Source organism: Orycteropus afer, unplaced genomic scaffold (assembly GCF_000298275.1).
Source record: "Orycteropus afer afer isolate SDZICR_OR568_19922 unplaced genomic scaffold, OryAfe1.0 scaffold00188, whole genome shotgun sequence".
Classification (NCBI taxonomy): Eukaryota; Metazoa; Chordata; class Mammalia; order Tubulidentata; family Orycteropodidae; genus Orycteropus; species Orycteropus afer.
The window spans coordinates 267,236-292,839 of record NW_006921775.1 but is presented as its reverse complement, the minus strand read 5'-3'; the positions used below and the strand labels follow the sequence as shown (position 1 = coordinate 292,839).

Here is a 25,604-nt window from a genome sequence, read left to right as displayed (position 1 = left end):
AAACATGCTCCCAGGGGCTGACTCTCAGCCCAATAGTTAACAAGATGTATACACAGACCACTCAACCCAGGATGATGCACCACGTACTTTATGGTAATACATCCCTCAGAGCAATAGACCACGGGGCACCAGAAGGGCAACATTCATACTGAGGAAATGCAAGACAAACAGGAGTGCATAAAAATGAGGGGGCACAGGGGGAGGGTTACAGGGCAGGGAGGTGAGGAGACTGGGTTAGGGTTGGTTGGACATAGTAAATAGGGAATGAAACTAAATGTACACGTAATGTTGAATGTAAGATAAACTCTTAAAAAAAAAAAAAAAAAAGAGGAAAAAAAGTATTCCCTAGAAATCTCAGGCTTAGCAAAGTGAGGTTAGAATGACTGGCTATATGAAGGAGTCAGGGACTGTTAATAGGAGAGGAAAAGTTTTTTGCTCCTGGGTTTCCCAGCCCAGATCCTCAAGACAGACCAGAAGGTGGCATGGAGAGGAGGGGGTGCCTGTTTCTGATCCACCTAGGCCACCCCCAGAGGACGCTCCTAGTGTGGGGCCTGGTCAGAAGCCAAGGTCTAGAGCAGGTGGGCAGGGCTGTCTGCCTCAGAGGCTGCAGCTACCACAGTTTACAGCAGATCAGCGCTCGTAACACGGGCTATGGGTGTTGTGTATGTGTTTCTGTGTATGTAAGACAGTGGTACGTCCAGTCTCCCTGGGCTCACAGAGCCTAGCTTTCCAGCTAGGGCAGGGAGCCATTAACTTGGATCCTGGATTTTCCTAACGGATTAAAGGCGGTATTACCTCGTCCCTCCGCCTATCCTCCATCTCTAACAGACTCAAAAATAATTCCATCCAGGGAGGCTGAGAAGAGACTCCACCCCTCCCTGGGGGACTGTCTTGGCAGCAGAAGGCACCAGAGACCCCAGGCTACAAGCTACTGGTTCTGGAGAAGCTGTGCTCTCGCGCCCCTCGACTTGCTAGCAGTGGGTGGGGCTGGCCCGCTCTGTCCTCCGCCCCCAGAGCGCATCTAGCGCCCGCGTGGCGGCGAGGATTCCGGGAACTGCCTGTAAGCTGGAGGGGCGGCGGAGCGAGCCGCTAGGTCCCGCCGCGACGGGGTAGGCCCGGGTGAGAAGGGGAGTTGGCACCTTGGGACTTCCCGCCACTTCCCTCAGTTCTGGGCGACTGCAAGGTGAGCCGGTCGCGCGGAAAACTATGCCAGGAATTCGACCGGGAGGGCCACGGGCGGGTAGCTTCTTGCAGGCGGAGTGATCTGTGCCCCCGACCGCCTGAGGATAAATATTAGCGGCTCCGGAACGCTGGGCGCGGGGTTCAGCGGCCATGCAGCCGAGAGCGCGCTGCGCGTGCAGCTCTGCCTCCAGACCTGGCACTTTCCGAGCCCCAGCTCTGCCCCCGCCCCAGCGCCGGCCTGCTCTGCGCCCAGGTAACCTGGGAGGAGAAGGACCCTCAGGACCTGGCTTCTCTGGAAGGACGGTCTTGAGTTTTTACTTTTTTCAAAAAAGTAAAGTGATTTTGGGGTCTTGATGTTTTGAGGCCTGTCTTTAGTAAAGAGGAATCTTTCAGTAATAATTGTTTTTAAAACTAACACTTCCGATTGGTATCCTCCCTATCTGGCTCCTAGGCTGGCGTTTAGCAGAAGTAGCAACGGTATTTTCCTTTTGAGCTGGCCACAGATAAAAGTGTACTGGAGACTTGTTTAGTACAGGACAAGGATCCCCGAGGCAGGAACAGAGGAGGGATCTGTGAGAGCCTGACCCTGAGGCTTGGCAGGGGCTATCTTTAATTGAGCACGCCTTAGGGGCCCAGGTGTTTGAAGGGAGAGGTGGTGGAGTATGAGGTGCTCTGAGTGTGGCTTCTCAAGACAGATGGATCTAGTTGATTTGCTTGGCTGCATTGGCTGTGGTCACAGTACCTAACACCCCTTGGAGCTGGCAACTGGCCATTAAGAACAGCCCAACTTAGAGAAGGCTGGTTCTCCCGTCAAGTGGTTAGTAATCTGTTGTTGTTGTTGTTGTTTTTCTTCTTTTTTCTGTCACCAAGACATCAAGGATCTGGAGACATACTGCTCATGTGGCAATATTTTTTGGACACCATCCAACTTGGTAAAACTGATTCCTGAAGCTGTGTGCTTCAGGTTGGGAGCAGAAGCCTGAATTCGTTTGTGAAACAAAAGGGTGGGTTCTGCCTAAGGTGGATTTTGTGGGGTTCTGATGGCCTAGGCACTGGAGATGGAGAAACTATCATGAAGCAATAAATCCTCCCTGGGAAAGAAAACAGCTACATTCTAAGCCGTTTTCCTCTACATGTAAAAGCAATTTTGGTTTACAACGATTCTGCACCTGGGAAAATAGTACCTAGTCCTCTCCTCTAAAACACTGTAGGGATGTCAGTCAAATCTTAATTTTAGAGAAAATCTTTCTGTGGCAAAATCTTAAAACAGGCTTTTGACAAAACCTTAGACATTTGTCATTTTAAAAATGTCTCTTTAAAGTTACTGGGAATGGGACGCCAGCTGTAAGGGAAAGATCTCTTAGTGGAGTGGATCTCTTTTTGGGTACTTGATGGATCTGCTCTCTTCCCCATCAGTGGTAAGACAGAGCAGGAAGGGACTTGTTTCTTTCTTTATTTCTTTTTTTTAAAAACAAACAAAAAAAACCAGCATCAGAAAACACTGCCAAAGTCTTTAACAGTAGTGCTCCAGAAAAGCCCCTGTGGCCTTCCTATTTCCATTGGGGTCTACAGAGCTCCCTCGCCTGCCTTGTGTGCACAGCATGTTTGCAAACTGTGGGAAGGTTTCCTTGGCAGCCGCAACAATTAACGCTAATGACACGCCTGAGCTCCTGGGCTTGGGAGCCAGGGCAGGTTTGTAAATGATTGCCTGGCAGCAGTTTTAGAAGCCTGGTGCTTGGCTTCCTCCAAATTCTTCACTTGGCTGCATTTTCCAGGGAGCAGAAGAGACACTAAGGTGGTGGTGGTGATAGTAGTAGTGTTGTCTAGTTGACAACTGATACTAATCAATCATTAAGAATTTCTTTCTTATAAATGAATTATTTGTCAGAAATTGTCTTTACAGATTGGAGCTTGTAGGCGAGTAGTTTTCAGAAGAACTGTAAAATCTGCAGGAATTGTTTCACAGTGGAATGGTTACTTTGTGAGGTGGTAGACACCCGATCACTGGGGGTGTATTGAGCAACATTGGTGATGGAATTCCTATGTGGATGTGATCACCTGAGTAGAAATCACCTCTTAAGTAATGAAGGAAGTTTGGGGTCAAGCATAAATGTAGTGTTTTTTTTTTTTGATTCACTGATTTGTGATATTTTTCTAGGATTATGAAGTTTTCTGAAACTCCATCAAAACATCCAGTGGTGGTTAACACAGCTTCAGATTTCCTAATGACAATGAGTATTTCTGCCTTGTTTTTCTATTCCCAGATGTGGCAAAAATAGTCTGCTGATAATTCAGTCTGGGGAAAGCACAGTGTCCCTGTCCCTGGGAGTGTGTGGTTTCCAGGTAACCCGGAGCACTTTCATTTGGCTTTGACTTTGCCTGTCCTAACCAGGACTAAAGCTGGGGCACTGAAATGTGTTCAGCCAAGCCCAAGCAAGATACAGGGAGAGTTTACGGTCTTCAGCACTGAATCTGTTGTGATTTGCTATAAACTCAGCCAGCCCTTGCAGTTTGGTCAAGAAATCTCAGGTGCTGTAAGATTTCCATCATGGGAATAATTTGTATATTGTTATTATGGAAAGGTAGTTTGGCATAGTTCAAAAGCTTTGGAGTCAGACAGAACTTGGCTTGAATCTTGGCTTTATTACTTAGTAGCTAATTTGGGGCAGTTCTCTTAGCGTTTCTGAACTTAAGTTTCTTTATCTGTCAGATGAGGCAAATAATAGATTTTTACAAGGCTGTGTGAGGACTAGAAATAGTATATTTAAAAGCTGGCACAGTGCCTGGCATATAAAGGCTCGATAAATGATAGCTGCTATCATCATCATCATCATTGTCATCTTCATATTCCCACAGTTCTACTTACCTTTTGATGCTGGAGCCCTAGGACTTCGGGGGTTCTAGAGAAAGATAGGCATGACATTTTAGGGGAGCAGTCAACACTCATGAACTAAGACTTCTAATTCAGAATTCTGTATAACTGGGACTGTGCTGACACCCTCTGTGTTTATAGAGTCTGTTCCGAGTGTCGACGTGAGGATGGAAGGGCTGCTAAAGGAGTAAGCTGTAACACTATAGCCTCCATATTTTTCTAGTCACTTCCACTGATGTGCCTGAGACTACTACACTACTACAAGGGCTCCTGACTGCTTCTACTTCATTAGCAGTCAGTTGGATGGAACTATGGATGGCAGATGGTCAACAAATCAAGCATTTTACCAAGTTTGAATGGCATTTCCCTCCAATGAGTCCAAATTAAGGACTCCTAACTCCATTTTTACTCTTTACCCCAATTCTTGGTGGTCCATAGCCTCATTTCTCTAAGACTCTAAACGGAATTACAGAATTATAGAATTTGAAGTGGACATTCTAAGATTTTGACAACTCTGCTAAGTTCAGCAGCAATCTGTGTCGTGGGTATTGTACAGACACTGTGGGCTGGGATAGAGATATAAATAAGCCTGTGGTCTCAGCCCTTGCGGAAGTCATAGCCAGTGAATTGTTGGGAAGCAGGGAGACAGAAATGTCCTGTTGTTGTTGTTGTTGTTATGTGGTGTGGAGTCGGACTGTCCTTGGGTTTCCGAGGTAGTATTGCTACGGAAGTAGATTGCCCATCTTCCTTCCGGGGAGTGGCTGTATAAGTTTTTTCTTGGTGCTTCCACATACCCTGTCCTGGCTTCTACCCTCCTTACCTTCTGCAGGGTAATTTCTGTGCCTTTCTAGAGAATAAATTGTGCAGCCAGACACCATCATTGTTGTGTGATTGTGGGAAAATAATTTCCTTTCTGTTCACCTCTCAGTTTTTTCATCTGTATAATGGGTTATTGTGAGAATGAAATGGGATAATTCATGTAAAGACTTAGAACTATGTAAGCACAGTTTGTTACTCCATTTATTAACCATGGCAATGACTGTTGCCTTGGTAGCCATCAGTCCTGAATGCCAATCACTATGCCTTGCACTTATAATGGAACCAGGAATCATTTGTTGACAGGATGGATGAATGAAGGTTGCATCACCACCCAAGACAGGGCAGAGGATTGTGAGGGCCTCCCAAGGGGTATACATGTTATGCTCTGGGAGCCTGGCAGAGGAACAGGGAATTCTGATTGTAGGTCTGGAGGGATGTATGGTGGTGATTATGCATGAGCAGAACCTTGATGTGTGTGTCCAACTTCAGCAGACAGAAGAAGGTGGTGGATGGCCATCTATACCAAGAGGAAGCAAAGTGTAATGGCTAATAGCCCAGCCTTTGGAGCCAGGATGCTTAGGTTTGACTGCTGGTTTCTAGACCTTGAGCTAGCTTCTTCACTTCTTTGTGGCACAGAAAATAATAGTACCTGCTTCAAGGGTTATTCTGAGGAGTATATGCATTCTTTGTAAACCAAAAACCCAACTCACTGCCATCGAGTCATTTCTGACTCATAGTGACCCCCATTGGGTTTCTGAGGCTGTAAATCTTTACGGAAGTAGATCAACCCATCTTCCTTCCGCAGAGCAGCTGGGGGGTTTGAACTGCTCACCTTCCAGTTAGCAGTCAAGTACCTTATTCACTATGTCACCAGAGCAGTTAAAAATATAATAAATATAATATATGAACTATATATATTATATAAAATATAATAAATCAATAAATAAAAATAAAGACACAACCCAGAAGTATGAAAGTACGGACAGTGTTCTGGTTACCTAGTGCTGCTCTGACAGGAATACATCACAAATGGGATGGCCTTAACAAGCAGGAGTTTATTCTTACAATTTGGAGGCTTTACGTACAAGATCGAAGTGCCAGGCTCTAGGGGCTGGGTGAGAGCCCCTCAACCTTGGGGTCCAGGTCTGCCTCTTGCTCCCGGCCCACAGGAGCTAGAGGCGTTTCTTCACTCAGACAGCTGCTGGCTGCTGAGGCTGAGAAGCCCCAAGGTTGACAAGTAAAAAGGCACAGTCCTGATGTTACCAGACCACATGGCAGGCCATTGACTTAAGTCCATTGTAAGTCCCAAGGTCGGCAGAGCATGGCAAGCTGCTGAACAATGATCCAGCTGCATGCAGGGCTCAAGCGTGCCATGAGGTAGAGACCATTCCCCACGGCTTCTCCTTATATACAGGAAGCAGACCACATCCCTAAGGCAGCTACTCAGCTGCTCACAGTAGATTCCACCATGGAGTTGATGACCAGTCTCATCATGGGAAATACTACATCCAGTTGCCCAGCCACTCAACCAGGCCCAGCCAAGTTGACACACACATATAACTACCACAGACAGTAAGTAATATAGTGAGTGGAGATAAAAGGCAGTTTGGAAACAGTTCACAGATGTTTTTGAATATCTTCTTAATGAATTTGGAATTAACCCATGAGGAGCTCGCAAAATCCATTTCCACATTGCTGAAGCACAATGGTGACTTCCTTTTTAAAAGAGGAAGTACACTCTTCAGGTTGCCACGTCCCCAACCCTCCCTATCCCAGCACTCCCAACTATAGTGGTTTTGAACCAGCCGGCTTGATGGGGCCTAATGATCTGTATTTCTAATAAGTTCCCGGATGATGCTGATACTGCTGGTCCAGGATGATACTTTTGAGAACCACTGATTTATTGCATCTTGAACTCTGAGACATGGAATCATTTGCCATTTATCATTATGCTTGTACTATGGTTTCTGTTATACCTAGCCCATTCCATGCATTTAATACTATGTTCTTGGCCCCTGTGTCATTTGAACTTGCAATTTCTGGTATAATCAGTATGAGAAGGCTGGCTCCAGAGGCCCCAAGAGACAAATGAGCCAGGGAGAAATATTTGAGAGAGAATGAGGCTTAGCCTGAAGTAGGATGATGGGTAGCTGAAGCTGTGGGTATGTGTGAGCTCATCCCCCAGGAATATGTGCAGGGAGAAATGGCTCATGGGTGAACAGAATTTTGGGGGTCATTGGCACACCCTATTTTAAAGGAAGGGTAAAAGAACAATAACTGATGGAAAAGGCTAGAGGGAACTTTCAAAGAGGTAGGAGGAGAGATGAGAGAGAACTGATGGAGACTTCTTGGCTATATTATTAGACAGAGGGCTACTGGCAAACATCCAGGACCAGAGCTTAAATAGTTAAACAGCAAAGTTCTCAGGTGAGCTCACAGTGTGTGAGTGGTCAGGAAGCAGGTATCCTGTTACCCTTGCCCACAGCATGCCTGGCAACCTGCTGTTGCTCCAAGGCCTGGCTTGTTGTGAGCAGTTATCTCTGAGGTTCTGGTGACATGGTTGTAACTTGGAGCTGAGCATGGTGAGTATCATGTCACCTACTCCTTTTTTGCCATAACCTTTCTTTTTAAGTAGAAGTGTGTGGATCTTCTCTTTGTGGCCGTGGTGGGGGTACTTATAGCTGGACATTTTTGCTTTCAGAGTACATGTCAGGGAAGCATATCTGAGAAGGGAAAAATGGGAGCTAAAACTGAGAAGGCAGGTGGGTGGCGTTCAGTGGGTGGTCTTGAAGACCAGGGTTTGGACTTGGCACTGTGGGCAACAAGAATCTACACTGAGCTCTTGAGATGTGGTTAATACACCTGGGTTGCCCCAGTGCCATGCAATGGACCTAACACATATAGACATTCTGTAAATGAGGGGAGAGTCAGTGACTCAGTGAATTGGAGGTTTGAGAGACAAGTTTTAGAACAAATAGCCCCAAGAGTTAGTGTTGGGTGGTTCCAAGTCTACAAGCTTCGGAGCTAGAAACACCTGAAATTGTACTTCAGCTCTGGCCTCCCTACCTGCTATTTACCGTATCCAAGACACCAGTTTCATTGTTTGTAAATGGGAATAATGGTACTTGTTTGTGGGTTTGTATTTGATATTTATATCTAGCACAGAGGCTGGTACTCCCTGCACCATGACCAGTATTATTACTGAGTCCTTTCCCCTGGTATCTCCTCTGATCCTATCTTGTGTGGTATGGAGGGCAGGCCTTATCATCACCTTTTACAGATAAAGGCAGTAAGGCCTTAGTGAGGTGCCTTTCCTGGGGGGCCTTCCCTCATTGCATTTCCAGCTCTACCATTTCCTCCAGGCCTTTCTCTTTCATGAGGTCAATGAACTTGTAATTACAGGAGAAGGAGAAGATGGGGTGTGGTGGGCTTTTGGTGGCTCTGCCCCCTTGGTAAATTACAGAATTTTATCCTGAGGTAAATGTAGGGTTGCAGAAAAACCAGTTCATACATTTGACAGCTCCCCCATGACCGATACTCTGGTAGGTACTTCTTCAGTGCAGGTGGGTTTGAGTAGGGGGTTTCACTGAGGACCTACTATGTGCCAGGCTCTTGGCTGGGTACTTCAAATACCTCATTCCTAATCAAAATGGGCCCTGTGTTTCCCAATTTATATAGAAGGCTTTAAGATGTGAAGGGACTTGCCCATGCCTGAGGATCTGAATTCACATCTGTGTGATTGCAAAGCCCACACCCTTCCTTTTCTTAACTCTGGACATATTTGTGAATATCACATGTACTACAGCTGCTGGGCAGACACCTCACCTCACTCCACTTAGCTCTTACTGGCCAGGTGTGTAGTGCATGCAGCCACATGCACCTTGACTAACTTGAACTCAATTTTGTTTTCCAGGCCCTCTCTCAACTCATTGGCCTGTTGTCGTGGCCTTGGCGGCACCCTCCTTCTGTGGTCAGCCCTGGGCTTCCCTTGCCCATGCAGTCTTCTGTGCCCACTGTTGAAGGCCTTAGTAGCCCCCTCTTTGGGGCCTATACACTCCCTGCTTTCAAGTTCCAGCCACGCCATGAGAGTGTGGACTGGAGGCGCATTAGTGCCCTGGACATGGAACGTGTGGCACGGGAGCTCGATGTTGCCACCTTACAGGAAAACATTACTAGTGTCACCTTCTGCAACCTGGACAGGGAGACGTGCAGCCGCTGTGGGCAGCCTGTAGACCCTGTGCTGCTCAAGGTGCTGCGCCTTGCACAGCTCATCATTGAGTACCTCCTGCACTGCCAGGACTGCTTGAGTGGCAGTGTTGCCCAGCTTGAGGCCCGACTGCAGGCCAGCCTGGGTCAGCAGGAGCGTGGTCAGCAGGAGCTGGGCCGTCAGGCTAACGAGCTCAAGGGCGTGCGAGAGGAGAGCCGCCGGCGCCGTAAGATGATCAGCACCCTGCAGCAGCTGCTCCTGCAAACAGGTGCCCACAGCTACCACACGGTAAGGAATCTCTAGCTCAGTTGGGAGAGTGGGAGGGCTGTGAGCCCCAGCCACCAGACCACCACCATGGACCTCAGGGCCACTGTGGGCATTCACACCATGGACCTCAGGGCCACTGTGGGCATTCACACTGGTTAAGAGTAGATTTTAGAGATGCTGCTTATGACCAGAGAGCCCAAGGGTGCCTCATCAGATTCTACAGTGTGTGCCGGTGTGTGTGTGTAGATGACAAGTAGTCCCTGACTTACGACAGTTCTGTTCTGAAGACCCTGTTATAAGTCAGTTCTGATGCAAGTCAAATACTTCTTTTCTTTTTTTTAAGTTTCGTTATTACTGCTTTTTATTATCAGTGTCTTTGAACACCTGCAAATAAACATCTGAGAATGATAACATCAGCAAATTGTATCCTGCAACACTGTTTGTAGTACATATTACTAACAATAGGATGTAAAAAAACCAACCCAGGTAGTTGTTAAGTGCAGTTCAGTGTAATTCAAATACGTCAAAAGTTGGAGACTACCTGCATCTTGTGTGGGGGTTGTGTATGCATAGAGTGTGTATGCATTTATGGAGAAGATGTATGTCTGGTGTGTGTATATGTAAATGTATGGAGGGTATGTGTGTATTTTATGGATGATGTGAATATGTATGTGTATCTAATGTGTGTATGTGAATGTTTGGAGGGTCTATCTGTGTAGGGTGTGTGTGTGTGTATGTAGAGTTTGTGGGGTGTAATATGTGCTTATTTGTGTATAGGAGTGTGTACAACCAAAAAAAAAAAAAAAAACCTGTTGCCATCGACTTGATTCCAACTCATGGTGATCCTGGAGTTCAGAGTAGCACTTCTCCATATGGTTTCCAAGGCTGTAAATCTTTATGGAAGCAGACTGCCTGCCACATCTTTCTCCTGGGGAGTGGCTGTTAGGTTTGAACTGCCAACTTTTCAGTCAGCAGTAGAGTTCTTAACCTCTGTGCCAACAGGGTTTCTTCCAGGAATGTGTTTATAAGGATGTATTTAGGGAGGGTGGGTGTGTGTTTTAATCAAGGGTGTCTGTGTGTGTAAGGGTGTGTGTATTAATGGTGGGTGTGGGTGTGTGTGTACGTATGTACGGAGGGCTGTGTGAGTATGGATTTTGTATAGTGTATGTAGAGAGTGTGGTGTGTAAAGGCTTGTGTGAAAGTGTGTGTATGTGTGGAATCCATGTATGGTGAGGGGCTGGTAGAGCCAAGCCTGTTTTAGAAAAGTGACTCCATTATCCAACCAAGTGACAGTTCATTTCCCAGAGCAGCATTTGAGCATTTCCACCTATCTCCATGGAAAGTACAGATTGAAGACACTCAGCCTTTAATAAATCATCATGACAACCAGGTCCCAGGCCAGGCTCTGAGGAGGTAGGCACACATCATGCTGGTTCAGGCCTTCAAGAAATTAATGGTTTGTGGGTGGGTGGGACAAAAGGAATCATTATGATACAATATTAATTAATAGAATGGTAACTGATAGAATTGATGTAATAAAATATAATGTTAATTATGATTTTAAAAAGGGGTCAGAATCTTTTCAGTAGTAAGTAACAAAAAAGTAACCTTACTTGGTTTAGGCTAATAGGGAAATTATTGGTTAATTTATCTGAAAAATGCAGGGGTGGGGTTGCTCTCAAGTGTGCTTACCCCAGGACTCAGATGATGGCACCAGAATCTCATCTTTTTCTCTGCGGCTCTAGGCTCCTCTTCCTCTGTGTGAGTTCCATTCTCAGAAAGATTCTGCCCCGTATGGTGGCAAGTTGGCTACTGAAATGCCAGCTCTTCATTTTCCTAGATTCAAGGCTGGCATGAAAGAAGGCCTCCATTGGTCCTAGCAGTCCAACCAATGTCTCACCATGTTTCATTGACTGTATTTGGGTCTCATGCCCATCTCTGAACCAATCACAGGGCCATAGGATTGTAGGTTCTGATTGGCTTTGGTCTAGGTCAATGTTCCACTGTGGAACCAGGGATGGACTGAAGGATTGAGAGTAAGGGAGGAGGTGATTCTCCAGAAGAAAGCTGAGGTGCTGTTTTCAAAGGAAGAGGGCATGGCTCCTGTTCAGCCAAAAGTGAACGAATGTCCATTACACGTCAGGAAAGTGTTGGGGAAGATAAAGATACAACTGAGGAGCTGTGGGAGTACAGATGAGGAAGTACAGTTTTGTGAATGAATGTTACAGGCTGAGGCACCAATATGCCATGATAAGAGGGTGATTAGTGGGATGGAGGATGGCTTTTCAGTGGCCTGAGGGTTGGGTTTGTGTGGATGTTAATGGTGGAAGGAGAGGATAGCAAAGCCAGATCATGATGGCTTTGAATGCCATGCTAAGGAGTGTGAACTTTTGCCTGAAGGCAGTGGGTAGCTGCCCAACTTTTGGTGCCTGGTTTGTGAGTCTGCTGATGGAAGTGAGCGGGGCAGGAGAGAAAGGTGGGATGAGGGAAGAGGCTTATCATTTGGAATAAGATGCCTTATAAAATATCCCCTACCCCATCCAACTCATATTCTTTCTGAGAACTACAGATTCATGTGTTAACTTTAGAACTACAGAGTACACAAAGTCTGTCAATCCAGGCTGTATCATTTTGGATTGGGTTTGACTGTGGGTGACAAAAAACTCCAAGTAACAATTCTTCAAACCAGATAGATTATTTGTCTCTCTCATGAACAAAATCTGGAGATAAGCAACCCAGGGTGGTACGAAATGCCACTGTCATCAGGGGCCCAGTTTTTTCTGTGCATTGCTCTGTCAGCCTCATTGTGTAAGTCATGCCTCATAGTCCAAAATGGTTGCCTGAGTTCCAGCTCTCAGGTCCACATTCTATCCAGCAAGAGGAGAGAGTGTGAGGAATGGCATGACTCCTTCTTTAATGACACCAGAAGTTGCATATATCACTTTTTCCTATATGATAATTGACTGGGAGCTCGGGTGGCATAGTGCCTAAGGCATTTGACTGCTAACAAGAAGGCTGGCAGTTCAAACCCACCATCCACTCCTCGGAAGGAAGATTGGGAAATCTTCTATAGTGATACTGCCTCAGAAATCCAAAGAGGGGTCGCTTTGAGTCAGATCTGACTCTATGGCAGTGAGTTTGGTTTTTTTGGTTATATGATATTGACTAGCATTCAGTCACATGGCCATACCTGGTTGCAAGGGACCCTTGTAGTCTTCCTTTGCCTCATGGCCAACTACACAAAGATTTCTATTACTAGGGATAAAGGGAAAATGGATATTGGGAGACAACTGGTGATTTCTGGCTCATTTGCCTTTGTGCAAAGCGGTTCCCTTCAGTGTGCCCTCTTACTCTGATTGGCCAGTAATGGTGTACTGCACAGCTATGTTGAGAAAGATTTTGAAGTTTTACAGAGGAAAGATAATATGTTGGATTGGCGGAGTCTGAAATGCATCAGGGGAGAGACATGGAATTACAGATGCTATTTATTTGCTGCATCTAGTGGTTCTTAACCCTGAGTGGGACCTGGGTGTTTTTTTTTTTTAGTTTTTTTCTTATGGAAAATTTCAAATATATATAAAAGTAGAGTGAGTAATGTAATGAACCTTTGTCTACAGTGACCCAGCCCAACAGTTACCAACACATTCTCCCACCCCTGGATTATTTCAAACTGTGTTTGTCATATAATTTCAACTGTAAATATTTCAGTATTTGTCTAAAAGGCAAGGACTTCTAAATATTCACACAATGCTATTATCACACACTCAAAAATCAACAAAAATTTCCTTAATGTCATCAAGTATCCAGTCAGTATTCCTGGCTCCCCAAAGTACTGGTAGGTTTTTTTTTTTTTTTTTAAACATGTAAGTTGATTCTGATGTGCAGCTGGGGTTCTTATCACTGCCTTACTCAGAAAAATCAGATTCTTCTGGCTGAAGCAGCTCAGTGGTCCTCAGGGAATGGGAGTGTTTGTGTGGGGAGAACCCCAGTGACTCAAGTGATCCCACTCATGCCCTCCTCACTGCATCCTCTCCATGTAGTGCCACCTGTGTGACAAGACGTTCATGAATGCCACCTTTCTCCGGGGCCACATCCAGCGCAGGCATGCAGGAATGATGGAAAGCGGTGAGTCCAGGCTGCAGCCTGGGGCCCTCCCAGTAATATAATGAACCTTTGTCTACAATGACAAAGGTGGACAGTCCTGGGGTTGGTGTTCAGTGGGGTAGTGGGGACATATGTTAACAAACCTGCCTTCAGAACTCCATTATTCAGTTGAGGATGTGAGGCCTGTCTATGGGACTAGACAGGCTTTCTGACCATGTGTGCTGGGGAGAAGAGTTGGAAGTCAGACAGGTAAGTTCCAGTCTTTTTCCATTTCTGTTGCCCAGCTGCTTCCCCTTGTATCCAGCCCCTGAATCAGTCACCTTTGCTGTGAGTAGGGGCAATCAGACCAAGTGACTTTGAAGGGCTCTTACCTCCCAAGCTTCCGTGAAGTACAATTTTGTGATACTAACTACCTGTTGCTCTTGAGTGGATCCTGAGTCATAGCAACCCCATGTATGTCAGGGTAGACCTGTGGTCCATTGGGTTTTCAATTACTGACTTTTTGGAAGTAGATCTTCAGGACTTTCTTCCGAGGTGACTCAGGGTGGGCTTGAACTGCCAACCTTTCAGTTAGCTGTCGAGTGAATTAACCTTTTGACTCATCAGGGACCCTAATGGTAACTACAGATATGCTTAAATGGGGCAGATGAGCAACTGACCATTTCTTTGACTTCTATATTTAACATGAGCCTATCATGATGTATGTAAAGGAGTCCTTCTGGTGCAATGGGTGAAGCTCTTGGCTGCTAACCAAAAGGGTGGTGGTTCAAATCCACCCAGTGGCTGCTAGTGAAAAAGACCTGGCAGTCTGTTGCCGTAAAGATGAGTCAGAATCAACTCGACAGCACCCAACAGCAACAATCATGATATAATCTCTTTAATTTTACCTTTTAAAATTCCAAAATGAGTAGTAAAATCGTATGATTTCCCCATGAGAAGAGATTGTCTGTTTAACAAATGGTGCTGGCAAAACTGGATATCCATTTGCAGGAAAATGAAGTAAGATCTGTACCTCACACCATAAACAAAAATTAACTCCAGATGTATCAAAGACTTAAATGTGAAACCTAAAGCTATAAAATTCCTCAAGGACAAAATAGGGGCAAATTTAGGGGCCTGGTGGTGTAGTGCCTAAGGTGCTTGACTGCTAACCAGAAGGCTGGTGGTTCAAACTCACCAAGCACTCCTCAGAAGGAAGATTGGGCAATCTACTTCTGTAGAGATACTTCTTGGAAACCCAAGGAGGCATCACTATAAGTTGAATCAACTTGATGGCAGTAAGTTTTTTTTTTTTTAAGAATATATGGCATAAATAGACTATTAAGCATAACCCAAAATGTACAAACAGCAGAAGATAAACTAGATGAATACTCAAAACACACTTCTGTGGAGTCAGATCTGACTCGTAGTAACCCCTCCTTGGGTTTCCGAGGCAGTATCACTGTAGAAGTAGATTGCCCAATCTTCCTTCTGAATTGTGGCTGGTGGGTTTGAACTACCAGCCTTCCGGTTAGCAGTTGAATGCCTTAGGCACTATGCTACCAGAGCTCCTAAACTAGATGAATGGGACCTTCCAAAAATTAAATTTTTATGTGCTTCCAAAGACTTCTTCAAAAGAGTCAAAAGAGAATATGCAGGTTGGGAAAAAATATTTGGCATTGCCATATCTGACAAGGAACTTATCTCTAAAATTTATAGAAAACTCCAACACCTCAACAACAAAAAGACAAATAATCCAATTAAACATGGGCAGAAGACATGAATAGACATTTCACAAAAGAGGATATTCATGGGGCCAACAAACACATGAAGAAATGTTCACAAACGTTGTTGTTATTGTTGTTTGCCATTGAGTTGGCCCCGACTCATAGCGACCCCTCCTTGGGTTTCCGAGGCAGTATCACTACGAAAGTAGGATTGCCCAACCTTCCATCCGAGGAGTGGCTGGTGGGTTTGAACCGCCAGCCTTCTGGTTAGCAGTCAAGTGCCTTAGGCACTATGCTACCAGAGCTCCTCATTAGCCATTAGAGAGATGCAAATTAAAACAACAGTGAGATACCATCTTGCCCCAGCACTAGTAGCAAAGTTCAAGACAGAAAATAACAAATGCTGGCAAGGATGTGGAGATACTGGGACTCTCATACACTGCTGGTAGGACTGTCAAATGATACAACCGCTGTGGAAGCAGTATGGTGATTTCTTAGAAAGTTGTAATTAGAAATACCATTTGACCCAGCCATTCCATTACTAGGTATATATCCTAAAGAAGTGAGAGCCAGGCCAAGAATAGATATATGCATACCCATGTTCATCGCAACACTATTTGCAATAGCCAAAAGATGGAAACGACCTAAGTACCCATCAAGAGAAGAATGAGTAATGAAACTATGATACATACATATAGTAGAATACTATGCAACCCTAAAGAATGATGTAGAATCTGCAAAACACTGCATAATGTGGATGAACTTGGAGGACATTGTGTTGAGTGAAATAAGTTGATCCCAGAAGGACAAATACTGTGTTAGTCCATTATTGTAAAAAGTCAAGGAAAGGTTTATACATGGGAGGAAGTTTTCTTTGTTGGTTACCAGAGGTGGGAGGGGAAGGAATGAAGGGAATACTGCTAGATAGATAGAGACAAGTATTGATTTTGGGGAAGGGAAGGGCAATGTACTAAATGTGAGTGATCAACATGGTGGCATTGAGGAAGAGGAAGACATAGAGAGGTGCATGGGAGGTACGGACAACAAAGATGAACCCTTTTGCACATTAAAAAAAAAGTTGTATGTTTTTCCTATGAAAAGATTTACAGACTTTATCCATTTTTTAGGGGTTCAACAAGAAATATCTGTTAAAATGTATGAATATAAAAATCTTATTAAATAAATCTTCTTTTTTCTTTTTCCATCTTTCAATTGCTTTTCCAAAGAATGACTTAGAATTTTAAAATAATGTCATTTACCTAATTACTGTGCATTTATTAAGTATTTGATTCTTCTTGGTGATGCATTGGAGGTTGCTAAGGACAGTAAGATTTTCCATTTAGTAAATAAACTTGATGAAAATATACTATGTTTTTGATATAGAAAATAAAAATCATGAATAATATCCCCAGTAGTTAATATTTTGGTGTATTTTCTGTCATTTATTTTTCTGTGTACATATATGGTCATCATATAATACACAGTTTTTACTACAGCTTATTTTCATTTAAGAATATATCATGTTTTCCCATGTCATGAAGTCACCTTTGAGCCCATGATTTTTAAATATCTGAATAGTATTCCATCATGTAGCTATCATAATTTATTTCATAATTTCCTCCTCTTGAATCTATGGGTTTACTCAAAACTTACCCTATTATAAATCACACTGTGGAGAACATTCCTGGGTGTAAATCTTCGTACATATCCCTGATGATTTCCTTAATGTAAAGTGCTGCAACAGGAGAGAAAATTTGTTCTTGAGAAAACTTGTGCTATGTGATGTTCATGACCTTTTTTGTTCTCAGGCAGGCAGCTCCCCAGACACGCCAGCACTCCTGTTCTACACTTACTTTATTAAACCAACTTAATTTCTGTCACATCCAAAGATTGCTTGTTTCCATAACACTCAACCCGAGAACAGCTATGTCTCTTTTCAGAGAAAAAGCTTAGTGTTTTACTAATAGTGTCATTTGTCTAACAATCACTAAATATATTTTAAAAACTAATAAATGTTCAAGTATAATTGTTGTCTTTCTCACTAATTCTTAACTCTTGCTTTACCAGTATGTGGTTTAGTTAGAAGAGTCTTTTTTTTTTTCTAGTTTTTATTGTGATTTGGGTGAAAGTTTATAGAGGAAATTCATTTTGCACACAGCAGTTCATACACGTTTTATTTCATGATATTGACTGTGATCCCCACAATGTAACAGCTCTCTTCGCACTTCTTCCTTGTAGTTACCTCTTCCCTGTGTCCTTTGCTACACATTCCTGCCCCCTGAGCTATCTCTCTGTGCAAATACTGCCCTTCAGTTCTCCTATGATTGATAGTTCTAAGGAGTCTATCTGGTGTAAATGTTCATCCTAATGCCTGTCTATTGTTTGACTGGAAGCCATGGGAGTGAGTTCAGTTCCAGGCCTGAAGGGTAACCAGGGGCCATAGTCTCAGGGGTCTCACCAGGCTCTATCAGTCCAGTAAACTTGGTGTTTTTTATAATTTTGAGTTTTGTTCCACGTCGTTCTCCCATGCTATCCAGGATCTGCGCTGATCCCTTTCCAAGTGTTTGATAGTGATAGCCAGGCATCATCTAGTTATTTGGGTCTCATGGTCATATAGGTTGAGATTTGCATGGTGTTTCCATGCACCTTTGGTTTTCTTCATTCTTCTTTGCTCTGGATGAGGAGAGACCAATTGTCATATCTAGATGGCTAGTTAGAAAGTTCTTTTAATAATTCATGCTGAGTCTGTTTTTTTTTTAACTTAGAAATTTTAGAATGTATACTTAAAGCAACTGTCATTAAAATGTTCATTTGCAATACATGCTGCCTTTTTTTCAATTGAAATTTTAAACTGTACATTTAAAGTTTGTTCTGTATCTTGATTATAATGTGGTTTTTTTTTGTTGTTGTTGTTAAGTGTCATTTAGTTGGTTCTGACTCAAAGTGACCCTGTGTACAACAGAATGTACACTTGTTTACTCAGGGGTATGTATTTGTCAAAACCCAGTGAACTATATATTTGAAATGGGGATTTTTTTTTTTTGGTGGGGCTTGTTTTAGTGTATGGTATGGTAGGTATATAGGTAATAAAACATTTGTAATTTTAACAGTCTTCACATTCAAAGTTCACTGACATGAATTCTGTTCATCATGTTGTTCAGCCATCACCATTAATTATATCTGAATTTTTCCATCACAGATGAATGCATTTTATTATATGTCGATTATAACTCAATGAAGTTGATTTTTTTAAATAAAAAGCTATATTACTGAAAAATGCTGAACTTAAAACTAGTTATTTTCATTACTTTAAATTCCTCTCTGATTGCTGTCAGAGTACAGAGATGTGTTCTTTGAATATATAACCAATTGCCATTGAGTTGATTCTGACTCCTAGGGACCCTATAGGACAGAGTAGAACTGCCCCACAGGGTTTCCAGGGTTGTAAATCTTTATGGAAGCAGACTGCCTCATCTTTCTCCCATGGAGCAGTTGGTGGGTTCAAACCACTAACCTTTTGGTTAGCAGCTGAATGCTTTAGCCACCAGAGCTTTTTTTGTACATATAATGTATACATAACCATTTGTACACACTTATTGGTATTCTGCTTCTGTTACTATAGTAATTTTTCATTCCCATTTCCATGTATCAGTACTGCCAAAAAAATGTACTTTGAATGCCAGTATGATGGTGGTGGTGTTGATAGCTGCTGTCAAGTTAGTTCCACCCCTTGTGTGCAGAGTGGAACTATGCTCTATAGGGTTTTCAAGGCTGTGACCTTCTGAAAGCAGATTGCCAGGTCTGTCTTCTACCCAAATGCCTCTGGGTAGTTTTGAATTGCCAACCTTTGGCTAATAGTCAAGTGCTTAACTGTTTGTGCCACCCAAGGACAATAGAATGATAACAAAACAAAAAACGAAATATCAAACTCACTGCTGTGGAGTTGATTCAACTCATAGTGACCCTTCCTTGGGTTTCTGAAGCAGTATCTCTACGGAAGTAGATTACGCAGTCTTCCTTCTGAGGAGTGGCTGATGGGTTTGCAGTCAATGATGGTGCACATTTATTCAACTGTAATGCCAGGCACTATGTTAAGCACAGGAACTCTGGTAGCATAGTGGCTAAGGCACTTGACTGCTAACCAGAAGGCTGGCGGTTCAAACCCACCAGCCACTCCTCGGAAGGAAGGTTGGGCATTCCTACTTCCGTAGTGATATTGCCTCAGAAACCGAAGGAGGGGTCGCTATGAGTCAGGGCCGACTCGATGGCAAACAACAACAACAACAACATGTTAAGCACCTTGCATTATTGTCACATTTCATCCTCATAACAAACCTCTTAGTTAGATGGCATTATCCCATTTTATAATTTGAGGAAACTAAGGGGTCTAAGAAGTTACGTAGTATGCCCAAGGTCAACCTACTAAGTGGCAGTGCTGGTCTTAGACTGAGGTGTAACTGATTGCAGAGGCCAGGAACTATACACCGCTTACTACTTTTTGACTTAACCTGGTCACCCTCTCTTTGCATGGACCCCACAGGAAAACAGAAGAAGCAGGAACAGCCAGTGGAAGAGGTGCTGGAAGAGCTGCGGGCCAAGTTGAAGTGCACCCAAGAGGAGCTGGAAGCCCAGAGGGAGGCTGAGCGGCAGCGGCATTTCCAGGTGAGTGTGGAGCAGAAATGTCAGGGAGACTTGGAGCACTCCACTCAGGACTCCTCAGATGAATGTGAGCTCATATATCCCTCAGGGCCATGATTCCTGCTGGCTTTTCCAGAGCTGGGAGCCAGAGTTTGGAATGATGCCTTCCCAGATTTGGCAAATGATTTTAGGTGGCATGGAGAAGAAAATTAAATTTGTCTGCCAGACCTATATGGCCAAAAATGGAGCAGAGAGCCAGTCTCCTGCATTCCAACACCCTCTGAAGGTATTCAAACCTGAATTTCAATTTCTTACACTACTGTTAACTCTTTGAGGACAAAGACTGGATTTGCTTCTGAAAGCTCCATAACCCAGCCCAGAGGAGGTGCCTAATAAATATTTGTAGAATGAAAATGCATAAACTTGCCTCATTCATTCCTTCATCATTCATTTACTCAGCATGCATTCATTGAGCACCAGCTCTACTAGTCATTGTGAGGGATATAAAGAGAGAGAAGACATGATCTCTATCATCAAGGGACTTTGTAGTTTTAGATGAGACTGTGGCTGAGACAGGCCCATTCACTCCACGTGGAAACAATGGGGACTGTGGGACAAATGTTCTCCATAGAGACTTGCGTGGACAAGGAACCCTAGCAGGTTTGCAGTAAATATTTACCATAATGTGGAATTAATGATTCTATTATGCTTGCTTTTCTTCTATAGGAAGCAGAGATCATTCGTCAGAGGGAGATAGAAGCTAAGAAAGAATTTGATGAATGGAAAGAAAAAGAGAGGACCAAGCTTTATGGAGAAATAGACAAGCTAAAGAAATTATTTTGGGATGAATTTAAAAGTGTTGCCAACCAAAACTCTACACTAGAAGAGGTATCCTGCGTAAAAGGCTTTTCAGACTCCTTTTGTTGAAAATCTGCTTATTCTCAAAATTTGTTTCATAGTTTGTACAAATTTTATTTCATCTGCTATTGGGCACTGTGAATACAGATCTCAGAGACCAGGGTCTGAGCATTAATCTTTACTCCAGCACATACTGGCTGTGTGACCTTGGGTGAGTTTTATAACCTCTCTGTGCCTCAGTTTCTTTTTTGTAAGATAGGTTGCTGGGTGAATTTAAATTAGTGTATATATACAGCACTTAGAACAGTATCTCCTGTATAGCAAGAACTCCCTAGATACTATCCTTATTTTTGCAGATAGGTTTTTTTTTTTTTTTTGTCACTGGACAAGAAATGAAACAAAATTTAAGGGAATGCATTTTTCTCCCAACAAATATTCACTGAGTGCTGGCTATCACCAGACACTCTGTTGGGCTCTGTGGGGGTCACTTGTAATAGGTAACATTTACTGATTGTATTTAGCATTTTCCGGCCCCTTGCAGGAAATTTACACACACTAATTTTTAATGTTAAGAACAATCAAACCACCATAACATTCTCAGTGTAGATGTATCATTAGTTTATTAATTGTTTTTAATGTTGGTGATCTTTTTTTTTTTTTAAGCTATTATCAGATCTCCTTTACAGGTAAGGAAATTGAAGCCAAGTAGGAGCTCTGGTAGTGTAATGCCTAAGGCACTTGACTGCTAACCAGAAGGCTGGCGGTTCAAACCCACCAACCGCTCCTCAGAAGGAAGATGGGGCAATCTACTTCTGTAGTGATACTGCCTTGGAAACCCAAGGAGGGGTCACTATGAGTCGGGTCTGACTCGACGGCACATAACAACAACAACTTCCTCAAGGTCATACATTAAGAGGTGCAGCGAGGGTTTGAACTTAGCTCTTTAAACTCAAAAACATCATTCTTCTATTGTATGTACTATCAGATTTATTCAAGAATATCTTACTAAAGCTATCCCTGGGCCATATCTTTCCATACAAAGTGTATTGGGAACAAGTTTTGAGGAAAAGTATTTTCAAAATGTATTTAGTGCTCAGTAGCTCTCCTAAGATGAAGAAAATCTTTTCTTTATTTTAAAAGTAAATTGAATTCTAGAATTTTTCATAATCATTCTAGCTTTTGCCTAAAGAAACATCTAGGTCACTTTCCCAGAAGGAGATTGCCATAGGAGATACCTGGAGTGTTGGTGACCCACCATCTCAGTCTGAGATGGAGGTTGAGGATGGAGGACGATGGGTGTGTGTAATCTATAATGTCCCTTGCCCTCTTATCCTAAATGTTCCCCACAGTGGTCAGGAAGGATTTAGGGAAGACAAGGTGCTGCTCCACAACATGGAGCTTGCGCCTAATACCTAGTTCTGTACGCACCATTCTGGACCTCATCTAAACCTCTCCTGACTCACATGCTTCCCTGACCAGTGCTAGCTGAGTGGACAGTCAATAAATAGGTGTGACTTTGAATTTGAAATTGTTGTTGTTCAGAAACTGCCTCATTCAAGGGTGAAAGGATTATGTCTGGTTGGAAGATTCTGAGTTTTGCTAAATAAGGACATAATCTTTACCACCCATGGTTTCATTTTTAACTTGGATCACGTTCTCCTAAACTGGAATATCCTATATGTTTTTTCTTCCCCATATAGGATTACTAAGGAGCTCTGGTAGTATAGTGATGAGGGCATTTGGTTGCTAACCAAAAGGTTGGTGGTTCAAACCCACTAACTGCTCTGTGGAAGAAAGAGGAGGCAGTCTGTTGTCATACAGATTTACAGGTTTGGAAACCCAATGGGGTTGCTATGAGTTGGAATTGACTTGATTAACCCAGCCCAGAGGAGATGCCTAATAATTATTTGTAGAAATATTTGTAGAATTTGGTTTTGACTTTGTGTTTTTTTTTTTTTTTTTTTTATTACTAAGGTGCCTTGGAGCTCTGGTAGCATAGTGGTTAGGCACTTGACTGCTAACCGGAAGGCTGGCGGTTCAAACCCACCAGCCACTCCTTGGAAGGAAGATGGGGCAATCTACTTCGTAGTGATACTGCCTAGCAAACCCAAGGAGGGGTCGCTATGAGTCGGGTCCGACTCAATGGCACATAACAACAACAACAACTGGTAGCACAGTGGTTAAGTGCTCAACTGCTATTTGAAAGGTCAGTGGTTCACACCACAAGGTGCTCTGTGGGAGAAATATGTGGCAGTGTGCTTCCGTAAAGATTACAGCCTTGGAAACACTATGAGGCAGTTTTACTTTGTCCTGTAGGGTCGCTATGAGTTGGCATTGACTCAACAGCAATGAGGTTTTGGATTTATAAAATTATTTTGTTATATTTTTGTGTTTGCCTCCTGTCTCCTCTCACCTAACATTTTATTATTTTACTTTTATTAAAAAAGTAGAGGAACCAAACTAGATATGGGAGTTCTCAGTCTTGTTGAAAAATTATTTTGTTAATTTATTTTTAAAAGTTCTAGGGAGAAAAAAACAGATAAGATCCCATTTAGAATGGTTGTGAAAAACATTGTAAGGTAGTTCATCTTCAAAACACAAGTAATGATTCTTCTTGATGTTATGAAGACCACTGAGACTAAATAAATTTTGAAAATATTTTTTCTCAATACTTTTTCCTTGATACATGAGTCTGAGCACTTTCTTTGACTAAGTTACCTGACTGAAGAGAGAGCTGTAGGTTAGATATGGGGTGATTCCAGCTGCCAAAGGATTCTCTAATTGAAAATATCATAAATGATTTATAGTGCCAAGAAACCAAGCCCTGTGATGTGTCAGCAGAAGCAGTGTGAAGACCAGAATGACATGTTAGAAGTCAGGAGTTGTGCATGCATCTGTAAAATGAAATTCATTTGACTCTATGAAAATATTCAGAGAGTTTAAAAATGGTTAGGAATGTTTGGGTGGTACAAACAGCGCGTTCAGCTAACTAGAAGGTTGAAGGTTTGAGTCCACCCAAAGACGCATCAGAAGAAAGCCCTGGTGATCTAAACCCAAAACCAAACCGACTGCCATCTAGTCATTTCTGACTCATAGCACCCCTCATTGGGATTCTGAGGCTGTAAATCTTTATGGAAGTAGATCACCCAGTCTTCCTTCTGCAGAGTGGCTGGTGGGTTTGAACCTCTGACTTTCCAGTTAGCAGTCAAGTGCCTTATCTACTACAGAAAAATCAGTCATTGAAAACCCTATGAAAAACAGTTCTACTCTGGCTCACATGGGGTTACCAGGAGTTGGAGTCAATTTGGCAAATGTTTTTATTTTTAAAGAAATGATTAACATTTGGACCCACTACAGGTAATCCCTGACTTATGATTTATTTGCGTTACAATGAAGCGCATGTATGACCATCTGTTTTTTATATGTAGGTGTGTACATCTTATCATTAGTAATATGTACTACATAAAATGTTGTAGCACCTAATTTATTGATGTTATCATTCTTGGATGTTCCCTCACAGATGTTCAATGTTTTATAAAGACATTGAAAATAAAAGGCAATAATAATGAAAACTAAAACAATTTGAAGTATTCAACTCATGTCGGAACAAACTTATGATGGGGTTGTTGGAAGGGAACCTCACTGGGCACTATACGTTAGGACTGGCTCACGGCACAGTTGTCAGAACAGAACATTTCTGGGGACTATACATCAGAACCAACTTATGACTCTGTTGTAAGTTGAATATCTTTTTTTCCCCCCAATTTTCATTGTTATTGCCTTTTGTTACCAGTATCTTTTTAAATCTGATTTTTGTCTTTGTGAGTTGGAAACATATAATATACAAACTTACAGACATATTTTAATACATACATAAAAAATACACAAAACATAAAAAGAAGGGATGGTTGTAAGTGCAGTTGGCCATAACTCAAATACATTGTAAGTCGGGGACTGTCTTGAGGATGGTTAAAGATTAGCAAGAATGATAACAAATTAAGCTCAGGGATTGTAGTTCCTTTAAGCTTTATTAGGCCTATGAGTTTTATACAGTAATAGAGATGGAGATGTGTTGCTTTTGTTATTGCAATAGTGATGTATTTTAAAATATAAACATTGTTGTTAGGTGCCATCAAGTTGGTTCTGACACATAGCAACCCTGTGTAAAACAGAACAGAATGTTGCCTGGTCCTGTGCCATCTTCACAATTGTTGCTATGCTTGGGCCCACTGTGTCAGTCCATCTCTTTGAGGGTCTTCCCCTTTTTCACTGACCCTCCATTTTACCAAGCATAATGTCCTTCTCAAGGGACTGGTCCCTCCTGATAACATGTTCAGAATATATGAAACAAAGTCTCACCATCATCCCTTCTAAGGATTATTCTGGCTGTACTTCTTGTAAGACAGATTTGTTCATTTTTCTGGCAGCCCATGGTATATTCAATATTCTTTGACAACACCTAATTCAAAGACATCAATTCCTTGGTCTTCCTTATTTGTTATTCAGCTTTTGCATGCTTATGAGGCAATTTAAAATACCATGGCTTGAGTCAGGTGCACCTTAGTCCTCACGGTGATATCTTTGCTTCTTGAAAGAGGTCTTTTGCAGCAGATTTGACTGATGCAATATGTCATTTGATTTCTTGACTGCTGCTTCTGTGGGTACTGATTGTGGATTGAAGTAAAATAAAATCCTTGACAACTTCAGTAAAATATAAACATAGGTGAGTAGAAAGGCATCATCTCTTTGACCAGTTTTCCATGCCTTTCCTTTCAGATCATACACAGCTAGCTCAGGAATCATCAGGCTTCAGTGGCATGGCTCCAGCCTTGCAAAACTAGCTTTTCCTGGTGATAGCCAATATATATAAATATATAAAAATATATATAAATATATATATATATATATATATATATACACACACACATACATACATACATATATATATATA

General features: G+C 42.6%; 1 protein-coding gene across 1 annotated transcript in view; it reads left to right on the top strand.

Moving 5' to 3' along the window:
* Window positions 1-8,867: 8,867 nt before the first annotated feature.
* DZIP1L (DAZ interacting zinc finger protein 1 like) overlaps window positions 8,868-25,604 on the top strand; it is a 59,986-nt gene continuing 43,249 nt past the window's right edge. Inside the window, exons 1-4 of the mRNA XM_007947539.1 lie at window positions 8,868-9,368; window positions 13,388-13,472; window positions 19,698-19,819; window positions 20,522-20,683. Of these exons, the coding sequence (XP_007945730.1) occupies window positions 8,868-9,368; window positions 13,388-13,472; window positions 19,698-19,819; window positions 20,522-20,683 (870 nt within the window). The remainder of the gene's footprint in view (window positions 9,369-13,387; window positions 13,473-19,697; window positions 19,820-20,521; window positions 20,684-25,604) is intronic.